Here is a 12481-nt window from a genome sequence, read left to right as displayed (position 1 = left end):
TTCTTAAAAGTTGTTTAAGGACTTAAATATGTTTGATATATCTACACCTTTACCTGTTTCTCCTCTATCCTAATGGTTGTTTGTGAGCTACTTTTCATGATTTTTTTTCCTCCTGTGTACATCTCTCAGAAGTAAGAAGAGCCCAAGCAAAGCACACATTCCATTTTAACATCTAACTCTTACATGAGTGATCTTTCTGAGAAAACCCCTTTAGGCCAAGTGGCTTCCTAAGCCGGAGTCTCAAGGCAGAAGCACAAAGCCAGAGGCCACAGATGAGCTCTCTGCAGTACCTTCTCCTCACAGTGTGTTGAGTGGATCTATTATGCTGTAATTAAAATTGAGATCAAAGAGGAAGAAAAAAAAGCACCAACAAAAATTTCTCAAGAGACTGATTGGATATGTCAATAAAAATCAACTTGTTTGATGGTAACGCTAGTAGTGATATCCACTCGCTAATAAACTCTCCATTGTGGCAGACTCATCCTAATAAATGGGTGGCGTTATTCAGACCAGTGTTGCTTCTGTGCAGGGAGTGTAACTCGGCACAGCTTCTGTAGGGTTTGCTGGTATATACCTGTGGCCTGTAATGTGGAGGTCTCCTGGCCTTTGAAAGATCCTAACCCTCACACGAACTCTGGTGCCCCTTTTCTGACCATGTCCCCCAGATGGGGAGGCCTGGTGGCACTCAGAGGAAGGATAGCTAGTTACCAAGAAGAGACTTGATATTCTGAGAGCATATATAGGGGAAGGAGGTCTCCCTCGGTCACGGACATAGGGGAGGGGAGAAGGGGAGAAATGGTAGGAAACAGGGGAAGGGCTAACAATCGAGATGTAATGTGAATACATTAATAAAAAAAAAAGATTAAAAAAAGAAAGAAAGATCTGTTAGGCTAATGACCTGCTACCATTGTTAAGCGAGTTGATGTGACTCACCCAGAGTTTTGTACATAGATCCTGGGTAAGGGAGGCTGTTTATTATAGATTTGCCTCCCTTGCCCCCTACAGTAAGCACCTCCAGCCTGTGTTGCTGCTGCTGCTGCTGCTGCTGCTGCTGCTGCTGCTGCTGCTGCTGCTGCTGCTGTTTTGGGTCTGCTCACACATTAGTCAAACATTTCCACCATAATGCATGCCTAGAAAGTTAGCTTACAGCCTTACTTTGTTTTCTACTAGCTTTCTGTCTCTTAGCAACAGACCTCTTTTCTGACTACATTTTATTCCCTCAAACGTAGTCATTTTTCATTATGGAACTTAGTAAAATATGTGTATGTACCAAGAAAGGTTGAGCCTAGTTAATGACTGGTGCAAGCCTACCCAGGATGAGAAGCTAATAAAGTTCTCTTGCTCATCTTTACAGACTCTCCACCTCCACTCTTTGAAGTTTCATCTCTGGAGAATGCGTTTCAGATTGGAGGCCACCCTTGGCACTACATCATCACACCTAACAAGAAGAAGCAAAAAGGAGTTTTCCATATTTGTGCCCTAAAAGATAACTCCTTGGTAATCCATGAGTACTCAACTTTGTTTTGTTTTGGTTTTTGAGACAGGGTCTCTGTGTAGTCTTGACTGTCCTGGACTTACTTTGTAGATCAGGCTGGCAACTTAAAAAAAAAAAAAAAAGATTTATTTATTTATTAAGTATATAGCATTTTGCTTGCATGTATGCCTGCACACCAGAAGAGGCCCCCAGATCTCATTATAGATGGTTCTGAGCCACCATGTGGTTGCTGGGAACTGAACTCAGGACCTTTGGAAGAGCAGGCAGTGCTCTTAACCTCTGAACCATCTCTCCAGCCCAGAGTACTCAACTTTTTAGTAGTAAATTTATATTAGAACTTTTATTCTCCACTTCTCTAATAGCTCTATAGGTCCAAGAATTTGGGAACTATTTTTATGGTTTTAGACAGGGTCTCTATGTAGTAATCGCTGGCCTGGAACTCACAGAGATCCTCTTGCCTTGTTACCCAGTGCTGGGACAAAAGGCATGCACCACTACACCCAGCATTTGTGAACAATTTAAAATACCGAGAACATAGGAAATAGTGTTGTGTTACCCACAATTTTAAAGCACAACTGTTTGGACAGTCTTAGAGCACTAAGGATCCTCCCTTCTCATCCAATTCATATATTCTCTCTCTCTCTCTCTCTCTCTCTTTCCCTCCCTCTCTCTCCCTCCCTCCCTCCTTTTCTCTCTCTCTCTCCCTCCCTCTCTTTCTCTCTCTTTCTTTCTCTTTCCCCCTCTCTCTTTCTCTCCCCCCCCCTCGCTTTCTCTCTGCCCCGTCCCCCTCCCCTACTCACTCATGTAGCCCAGGCTGACCTCAAACTCACTATATAGGCAAGACTGGCCTTGAACACCTGATAACTCCCATCTTTACCTCCCAAGTGCTATGACTGTTAGCTGTGTGTCACCATACATAGTGAAGAGCTTTGTTGCGAACAGTTCTGTTGCAGGATTCTTGTAGAAAACATGTCTCAGATGCCACTGTGGGAACTGTCGCTAGAATAGGCTCGGGCTGCCTCTGAAACTGCCGTGGAATGTGTTGTTGGTTTTGAAGAGAGCAGAACCAGATGGTGTTCTGGAGCTCACAGGGTTGGCACTGAAATGGCACCTTGTCAAGGGTTTCCTCACGTTGCTTCTGGCGCCACAGGAAGAAATGGCTCAAGGCAAAACAGCAAAATTTCTACCCATTAAATTCATCTTAATTTTCTTTCAAAATATGATTTATTCACTGATTTTTTTTTTCACGTAATTTGTTGAGGTCTAACATAGCCACACATTTTCTTCCATCAGGTTGCTTATTTTCCCCAAAGGAAGATTCTTTCCCTGTTATGCATCACTGGGCTGCCAAGAGAACACTTTTACCCACTGACCCATGCTGTGGCCCTCATCTTTGCTTCTGTTGTTGACTTAATGTAGTTTATTCCTGAAGTCTCCTTTCATACCAGATAAATTTTCTTTTTATGAACTGGATTAAGTTTATTCCTCACCCATGCCTTCCAGGGCTCTGCACAGTCACTATGGACTCTAGCAGTGTTTAAAGTCACTGTTCCCACCTTTCACCATGTTGAAGGTCAGCATGTTCTTGGACCCTGTCATCCTTTCCTGCTGATGTCATGGGTCAGCGAGTCTGTTGTCCTCTAGGTCACCTTCGCAAGAAAACATTTCTCTCCATTTTCTCACGTCTTAGTTACATGTAACAGTTCCTGTTGTCCCCCTACTCCCAATGAAACTCTCTTTTATAAAATTTTACAGAAAAGTTTCTAGGGGCTGTTTCCTGCCATTACAAATTCTGGTTGGACTGTTCACCTCTCCACCAAGAATTTTTTCAACCACCAGTACCTGTTACTCTCGGTCCCGGCTAACTTTGCATCCAGCCAAACCTTACACGATGTATATCCTGTACATTTAGCGTATGTTCTTCATAGATAAGAACTGACTCTATGTGTCCTTTCGTAAATGAGTGGTTTTTAATCATACATATCACACACTCTCTAATAACAATTACAGCATTTGGAAGCCAGAAGTTAATGCATGCATTAGTTCCTGGGCTGCTTTGTAGGAGGTAAAGCTTACGAGTACACATGGATCCTGAGGCATACAGTATTGTTTTTTCCCTTTCTTGAGACTGGGTCTTACTATGTAGCCCTGGCTGTGCTGGAACTCACTATGTAGACCAGGCTGGCCTTGAACTCTTAGAGCTCTGTCTGCTTTTGCCTCCCAAGTGGTAAGATTAAAGGCATGCGCCAGCACACTTGGCTTTGTTCTTTATTTTAATGTCTGAGTATACCTACATATTTTGGAGTAAAACTACTTTGTCTTAAGTGCTAATCAGTATTAAACTGTTTTCTTAGATATGAAAGTTTAATGTTTAACTTATTTAAGGTGCTTATGTGACCTGTGTCAGAGACTCTTGTTTGGTTACGTGTTTGTGTAAGTGTCACCCGCTCTTCTGATTGACCGATATTGTGGACAAAGTTGGGAGGAGGAGGTTGTAGGGAACTACATGTGTATAGTACTGGAAAGTTCATGGACTTTGGAGTCAGATCTGCTGTTTAATAGGTTCCAAACATTAGGCCAGTACTTGCTTTCTTTGTGTGTCCGTCTGTGATTAAGGAGCCATACATGGGGTTGCTATTGAGACTTGCCTTGAGTATTAGTAAAATCAAATCTATTAGTGATGAAAGGTATCCCCACTGCCCAATGCGAAGTGCAGGCACGAGAGATGGCAGCTTAGGTGACTGTTATCTGAGGTATACAGCATGGCGTAGAGTAACTGGCATCCTCGTGTCTGTCCTTGGTCGGCCCTCACACGCCACCTGCCCCCCAGCTGTTTCATGTGTTCTTTCCTATGCCGCGAGCTACCAAGAGGGCTAGATGATTTGAAAAATTATTTACCCTTCTAACCTCTGTCCTCAATATTTTTTCCCAACTTCAGGCAAAAAATGGAATCCAAGAAATGGAGTGTTGCTCGCTGGAGTCTGACTGGATCTATTTCCACCCTGACGCTTCTGGAAGAATAATACATGTTGGTCCAAATCAAGTCAAGTGAGTAATTTTTTAGCACTTTAAAATTAAAAGCAACTTTTATAGCGTTTATTTGCAATTTTTTTTTCAATTGAAACCATTGTAATTATGTGAAAAATTCCCTTGTGTGGACTATTTCCTGAGAGACTGTTGTCTACACAATCTGGTTTTATTCTTTAGCTTTACCATTACTGTTTATAAGTGTTACATATAAGTCCCTTGATTGATGATATGTGAGTGAATGAAAGGGAATTATAGATTACCCTTTTCCTCGTTGAGGGTTTTTTTTTTTGTTTTGTTTTTTGGTTGTTTTTGTTTGGTTGGTTTTTTTGGTTTTTTGTTTTGTTTTGTTTTGTTTTTTAAAGACAGGTTCTTAGGGGTTTGCTGTGTAGCTCATACCGGCTGCCAGAGTCTGTAGCCCAGGCTGGCCTTGAACTCACAGTCTGCCTCTGTGCCCTGATACTGGGATCACAGGAGCATGCCACACACCTAATTGGGTCTTAATTTTCTAGGATTGATGAGAGCGAAGATAGCTGATCCAGGCCTGAAATTTCAGCTGCCCAAAAGGCCCAGACAGGAAGATTGCAAGTTCAAGGCCAGCCTGGGCAGCTTTGTGAGAGCTTGTTTCTAAATAAAAAGGGGCTGGAGATGCAGTTCAGCAGTAGAGCACTTGCCTGTAGTGAGTGAGGTCTCAGCCTCAGTCTCCGGTACCCTGCAGAGAAAGGCAAAGGTTTGAGTTTGTCCTGAGCAAGTGGCCTAGTGGTTGCTGTTCAGCTGACCTTCTGCGTTAAAAGGTCTTCCTCCGGCTTCCCTGGCATCAAAATAGTCTCATGGTTTTGGTCTTTGACTCAGACTCCACTAACTGAAGCTTATCCTCAGTATTTTGGTCTTTTCTTCTCACCCAGGTTTTCTTCATGTTTGATGCTAGTTAGTTCCTTGATTCAAAAACTGGAAATATTCTACCCTTCCCACCACCTCCACCCCCCAGTTTATGTACTAGCTCAGAGCACTCATTGGCCTAACACCAGAAATTTGAATTTTTTTTTGTTTTTGGTTTGTTTGTTTGTTTGTTTTTCAGACAGGGTCTCTGTGTGGTCCTGTCTGTCTGTCTTGGAACTTGCTCTGTAGACCAGTCTGGCCTCAAACTCAGAGATCTACCTGCCTCTGCCTCCTGAGTACTGGGATCAAAGGTGTGCACCACCATGCTTGTCTTTTCCCCAGGTTTAAAATTTTTGGATAGTACCACTAATTGAGATAACTCTTCTGTCAGTTTAAAACATTATCTGATGACTTTGTCATTGGCAACTATGAAGTGCCCAGTCACCCTGCCATGTGGCTTCTCTGTCCTTGCTGTTCTCTTTGCCTAAGGAACTTGAGCTTTGAGAACATTGTGCTTTTAAAGCTTTTTAACAATGCGAACAGATTTCTGTGGGTGGGAAGCAAATTATTTTATTTTCTCTTGATTAATAAGCTTGACCCATGAGATCATTTATACTTAAATCCAAATCCTAAAATATAATCCTAAAAGAAACGGTATTGTTGGCCGCAGGTTTTGCTCTCTTGTGAAAAGTCCTGTGTTGCAGCTCATCGCTGTCCTGTCTCTCTCACCCTAACTCTAAGTACTGTTCTTAGCCATGTGTTCTACCGAAACAACAGTGCAGCCTCTAATGTGGCGGGCGAGATACCCGGGCCCTGCAGCAGGAGCGAGAGGTGAGGCTTGCTCTGCACTGTCACTAAGCTGGTTCAGGACTGAGCAAGCCACTGCGTTGCCCATGTCAGTACCACTTGTCACAGCTGCACTTTTCTGTTTCACAAATATGAGTGTGAAGATGGTTATGGATTTTTAGCGATGAGATTAATGTTACAGACTAGTCAGTGGAGAGAAGTGCATTGCTGCAATTTTCATTTGGTGAGTTTCATTTGAGGTCAGCGTTGGCAGATTGGTGGAGTTTCACAATCTTGAGTTCTTAGGATTCTTTTTCCTTTCCAGAGTCTTGAAGCTAAGTGAGGTAGAAAATAATAGTTCTCAGTATCAAATCTCTGAAGATTTCGTCATTTGGGCCAATAGAGAAAACAGAGTAAGTGAGAGATTTTTTTATATCCTTTCTATAGAACTGTCTCTGTAGCTTGCAACAAGCATGCTTGCTTGCTAGGCTGCAGACGCCACCACAGCTCTCCAGCAGTTTTGGCTGGGTCTGCATGAGTAGCTAGGCTTACATAGGAGGTTTGAAGACAGCTGGTGATACTGAGTTTATCTTGCTTCTTTCTATTTCTTCTCTCTTCAGATTTTTTAGTGATGAATTGTCAATCTTTGGTTCTAAATAGTTGTGCAAACTGAAGGCTAGGTGGGGCATAAATCCTTTAAAACCAAGTAATACCATACCCTAACTGCAGCTGGTTAGTTTTCCTGTTGTGTGTAAGCTGAGCCCCTTGAAGAGCAAAGTTTCCGAATGTAGATTCACCTTGAGTTCCCCGTCAGAAGGATGAGTGAAGAGCAAATCTATAACCTTTAGTTAATTTTTGTCTATTCTAGCATTTATCTATTTAAAGCCTTTATTAAAATAAATTATTTTTCACTGAGTGAAGAATTGGAAACTAAATTTAAATTAAACTTGGGATTTTCTCACTTTGCTGAAGGCTTGTGTGTGCCGGGAAGGGCCAGCTGGTTTAGCGTCGTTCCAGGGACTGTCACCTTTGCGTGCACACAGTGGGGCATGTCCTGACCTTCCTTCTCCCCTCTGATAGAATGAAAGCTTAGTCACTGTCACAGCTTCTGGACGCGTGGTGAGAAGAAACGTCAACCTTCTGGATGATGACCCAGAACAAGAGGTATTCCTGAGCCAAAGATGACAGTCCAACAGTCCATTTCCACTCAAATTAGTGCTTCCAGGCCTGGGCAGACCCTGGAGTAAGAGATGCCTACGGGCAAGACACTGGGGTGGCAGGAGCTGGTTAAGTCAGTGTCACTCCACCTTCTCTTACTGAAACCTTTCAAACAATTTTATTTGTAGTAACATTTATAGGGCCAAAATAATTTGAAAACATGATTAGCTTAATGTATTGTGAGGCATGGATGTACTTTTCTGTTTTGATTTTTTGTTTGTTTATTTCCAAGACAGGGTTTCTCTGTGTAGCCCTGGCTGTCCTGGAACTTACTCTGTAGGTCCACCTGCCTCTGCTTCCCAAGTGCTTGGATTAAAGGCGTGCACCACCACTGCCCAGCTACACTTTTTTTTTTCTTAAGATAAGGAGTTTAAAAAGCAAATTCTTCAGGGTGAGTGATGAACGTAGTTCAGCAATAGAGTACCTGAGTAGCATGCATGAGCTCCTAGTTTCAATCCCCATAGAAACAAAAGGAAAACAGAAAACTGGCAACTGTAAGTTGAGGTTGTGCTGGCAATACTTCTGGGCTGGAGGGGTGGCTCAGCAGGCAAGAGCACTTGCTGTTCAATCACAAGGACCAGAGTTCCGGTCCCGGCACCCGTGTAGCAACAATGTGGTCGTCCTGCAAAGGCCTGTAGCCCCAACCCCAAGGGGTCCAGTGGTTTTTCTGGTTGTTTGCCAAGCCCGTTGGATTCTGTTTTACTCCCAGAAATGGGTCACCATGTTTTACAGGTATTATAGAGATAAATTTCTACTGGTTCTCTTACCCATTTGGTCTTCCTCCTGTCATATTTTCATAAGTGATAGAATGAGTGTAGTTAAAATATAGGAATAGTCCTAGCTTATTAACTGGAATTGACCCTACTTTTATCTGTCTTATTGATCTGTCCCCAAGACCTTCAAAATCGTGGACTATGAAGATGAGCTGGACTTGCTTTCTGTAGTAGCTGTCACTCAGATAGATGCTGAAGGAAAAGCTCACCTGGACTTCCACTGTAATGAGTATGGAACCTTACTCAAAAGCATCCCACTGGTGGAGTCGTGGGATGTGGTACGTATCACCTTTGGGATATTGAGTTGTAAGGGTTTCCTTCAGGTGCCATGTATAAGAGCGTGTCCTATCAGTCCAGGCTCACCCTGGACCACATGAAAGAAGTTACTTCCCGACATGCAGGACAAAATGAGTACTTCTAAGCCTTCTTTCTCTTAGCATTAGGGATACCTTCTTGCCAGTATCCTTGAAAATAAAACTTTGTGTTTCTTGAGACATGTTGTTCCCTTACTATAGTCTTTTATTTTACTCCCAATTATGTTTGGCAACACTTTGTTTAAAAAAATGAAATTATAATGTAGTTATCTTCCACAGTTAGTTAATAACAGGCAAGTTGGGTTTCCAGCACTTGGAAATAATTGTTCGTCCAGACATTATAAAATATCAATGTACTGGGAATATAACTCAGTAGGTACACGATCAGCCTAGCATACCGGAGACGCTGGGTTCCGTTCCCAGCACCACCTAAAATGAGTTGCTGGTGCTGACAAAGAACTACGAATTCAGGCTCCTAAGTCCGGACCTCTTTCCATTCTCTTAAGTCTTCAGTATTTTCCCGTTAGTCATCTTCATGCACATAAATGATGAAAACTCCACTTCTGGCAATTCTTCCACATCTGTGTACATAGGGAGGTGCCTAGGGTAGGTGCTATGGTATTTTGGTGGCACAGCAGTGAATATGATTGTGTGAAAAGCAGATCCCATGTGACTGTGTTTTGTTACAGACGTATAGCCATGAAGTCTACTTTGACAGAGATTTGGTGCTGCACATTGAACAGAAACCCAACAGGATCTTCAGCTGCTATGTTTACCAGATGGTCTGTGACCCTGGAGAAGAGGAAGAAGAAATTGTCAACAGAAGCGGTTAAGACAGTGAGATCTTCGTAACTTGAGACATTGGTGAAACTGTGTCCTATCCTCCTTATCTGCATAGAACATTCTGCAGTATTTTCCAGAACAGGCCTTGTGCTAACTTCAAAGGACTAGGTTAAACTCTTGCCACATACGGTGGTGAGGACTCTATTTTATGTAAATGTTCTCTAGGATGCTATCCCAAGAGGCTTAGCATTTTGAAACTTTTAGACTAGGTGCTAATGGGAATATAAAAAATGCTAGGGAACAGAAGACAGTTAAATCCAGGTGTCAAGGAGACATCATTGATTCAGGGATAATCAACATACTTCTTAAAGACTACTACAAAGCTTTAATTAGTAAGGCTAGGAAAGAAAAATAAAAATATTAAACATAGAAGCCATGTGTGGTGGCACACACCTGTAATGCCAGCTCATGGCAGGTAGAACAGAAAAATCAGGAGTTCAAAGTCAGCGTTCGCTATCTAGCAGATTTAAGGCCAGCTTGGTGTACATGAGACCTGGTCTCAGGATGACAAAAAAAAGAATAAAAAATACGATATACACTATATCAAACTTTGCTTAAGGATTAGAAATAGGATTTGTAATATAAAATTATACTTTTGAGCCCAAAACATCACAGCTCCTTTGTAAACAAAACAAAACAAAAATACAGTTTTCTTGTGTTCTTATGCAATAACAAGAATAGGTTTTAGTTTTCAAATTATCATTTTTTAAAAACTAATATTTTGATTAGCATAGTAAAAGAGAAAACAGATGAGGTAACAAACCACCTGGCGAGTTCCCTGAATAAGTACACAGGAATAGAGCAGACAGCACTCAGGAGGCCATCTGAGCACCAGGAGGCAGCATCCTTCTAAAGTGTTCTTGGATCCGGTGGCTTCAGGACCTGGCTAGTGTCAGCTGCCCTGAGGAGTGGTACCTGAGAAGCTTGGAGATGAAGTCCTGGGGTCTCCACAGGCACTGATGGAGGAAACCTCAAATCCACCTGGAGGATGTGACTGTTTGTCTCACTGTGAGTGATCCTTTTGAAGAGTGGAGTTCTACCAGCCGCTCATAGCAGAGCACCCCAGGGCACCCCAGATCCACCTTCTCAGCACACGTTCTCCCCTCAATCTTTCCTGGGAGCAAATAGTTCAGAGTCCCAGACTCTGTCTTTTCCCAGATAGAGGAGGTATGCATAGACCAACCAAAGTCTGCAGTCCTCACCTCACCCCTGAGGCCCAGCAGGAGACTCTCTGGCTTGATGTCCCTGACAATCACCTTGTTCTCGTGAGAGGAGGTCAAGGCAGCCACCAACTCCTCCATGATCGAGGCTGTGTGCTGCTCATCTCGCCTGTGGTTTCTCTGAAGCTCCTATAGGGTTCACCCCCTGATGCATATTCCAGAATTAAGGTCACTTCTGAGCATCTTAGAAGTAGGTTGTACAGGCCTAGGCTATTCAGGTGTTGTAGGTGTGCTTCCTGTGAAGCTGGTGCTCCAGTCCCTCCTCCTCTATCTGGGACTTGATGAGGACCTTCAGGGCCACCGTGGAATAGTTTTCCTTTAGCTGGTCCAGGTACACATTCCTACAGTTCCCCTTGCCCAGAGGATACCCTATTTCAAAGTCATGGACAGTGAATACCTCCTGGTTGAGGTGCTGGCCTCCATCTGGCCAGTGGTTAAGGTAAAAAGGAGGGAAAATGGGCGTGGTAATGCTCACTGGCAATCCCAGTTGTGGGCGAAGCTGTACCTGAGGCCAGTCACCATCTTCCCTAAGCTCTAAAGAGGTGAGGGCAAGCTGAAGTTTTGCCAGCTACTTGGGCCCAGGGACCCGTTGAAGGGGTGGGCAGGTAATGCTCCTCCCGCAGCCTCTCCAGCTGCCCACAGGTAAGCTCCAAGCTACCATTCCTTACATGGCTTGATGTTCTCATTGACTGTATTCTGTGTGTGCACTTGAGTGTGTCTGTGGATATATCTGCATGTTCACATGTGTGCAGGTGTGTCTGCATGTGTGCATGTGCGTTTGGAGACAGAAGTTGACCAGTGGTGTGGTCTCGAGAAATCTCTAAGGCTGAAGCTCACGGGTATTGCTAGTCTGGTGGCTGGTCAGGGACCCTTCTGTCTGCTTCCTCAGCACCGGGATTAAAGGCATGTCGTCATGGCCAGATATGTACATGGGGGCTAGGCACCAAACTCAGCTGGACCGGTCTCCTCCACAATAAGGACATGTCTTATCAAAAAATCCAGACAAAAGTTCCTCATTTGTAGCCTGTTTAGTGTGCTCTCTCTCTCTCTCTCTCTCTCTCTCTCTCTCTCTCTCTCTCTCTCTCTCTCTCTCTCGCGCCGCTCCTCCTCTCTCTGTCTCTCTCTCCTCTCTCTCTCTCCTCTCTCTCTCTCGCTCTCCCCTCTCTCCTCTCTCTCTCTCTCTCCTCGCGCGCTCTCTCTCCTCTCTCTCTCTCTCGTGCGCGCGCGCTCCCTCCCTCCCTCCCTCCCTCCCTCCCTTCCCCCACCAAAGATTTATGTGTATGTATGAGTGCATTATCTGCATGTTCATCTGCACACCAGAAGAGGACACTAGATCTCATTATAGATGGTTGTGAGCCACCATGTGGTTGCTGGGAATTGAACTCAGGTCCTTTGGAAGAGCAGACAGTGCTCTTAACCATTGAGCCATCTCTCCAGCCCTCTGTTTAGCTCTTAATACATCTAAAGATGTTGGTCTTATTTTCCACATGTTCATCTCACTTTTCCAATTCAGCCTGAAAAGAATGACTATAAAACAAGGAAAGAATATTCAGGGCAGGTAGTCACACCTGTAATCTCAGCACTCAGGGAGCCACAACAGGGGGATTGCTGCAAGTGTACAGCCAACTTGGACTATGTAGCAAAACTGTGCCTTCAAAACAAAACAAAAACCTTGATCCCAAAGGCAGAGGCAGAATGTATGTGAGCAAAAAAAGAAATCCTTCTGAAGCTGGTCCTGTGTCGAATTCACATCTGAGAGCTGGGTGGTAGAAGCACATGCTTTTAATTCCAGCACTTGGAAGCCAGAGGCAGGTGGATCTGAGTTCGAGGACAGCCTGGTGTACAGAGTGAGTTCCAGGACAGCCAAGGCTACCCATAGGAAAACAAAACAAAGCATTTCCATCTGGGAACATGAGCCCGATAGAA

The 12481-nt window shown here is 43.7% G+C and overlaps 1 protein-coding gene and 1 pseudogene across 5 annotated transcripts in view; one reads left to right on the top strand and one right to left on the bottom strand.

Annotated features, from left to right (window-relative positions):
* Positions 1-9795, top strand: part of Dcaf17 (DDB1 and CUL4 associated factor 17) — a 28677-nt gene extending 18882 nt beyond the window's left edge. For 3 of the 5 annotated variants that reach the window (XM_051166545.1, XM_051166544.1, XM_051166546.1), the window contains 6 exons: positions 1355-1497; positions 4434-4543; positions 6513-6600; positions 7268-7351; positions 8301-8456; positions 9182-9795. In XM_051166545.1, the coding sequence (XP_051022502.1) occupies positions 1355-1497; positions 4434-4543; positions 6513-6600; positions 7268-7351; positions 8301-8456; positions 9182-9325 (725 nt within the window). In that variant the 3' untranslated portion in view covers positions 9326-9795. Of the gene's footprint in view, positions 1-1354; positions 1502-4433; positions 4544-6512; positions 6601-7267; positions 7352-8300; positions 8457-9181 lie in introns of those variants that run through there. The other 2 variants (XR_007832907.1, XM_051166547.1) reach the window with 2 other exon arrangements.
* Positions 9796-10066: 271 nt separating this feature from the next.
* On the bottom strand, positions 10067-10990 carry LOC127206919 (aurora kinase C-like; annotated as a pseudogene).
* Positions 10991-12481: the final 1491 nt, after the last annotated feature.

This window comes from Acomys russatus, chromosome 24 (assembly GCF_903995435.1).
Source record: "Acomys russatus chromosome 24, mAcoRus1.1, whole genome shotgun sequence".
Classification (NCBI taxonomy): domain Eukaryota; kingdom Metazoa; phylum Chordata; class Mammalia; order Rodentia; family Muridae; genus Acomys; species Acomys russatus.
This window is presented reverse-complemented; position numbering and strand designations above follow the sequence as displayed.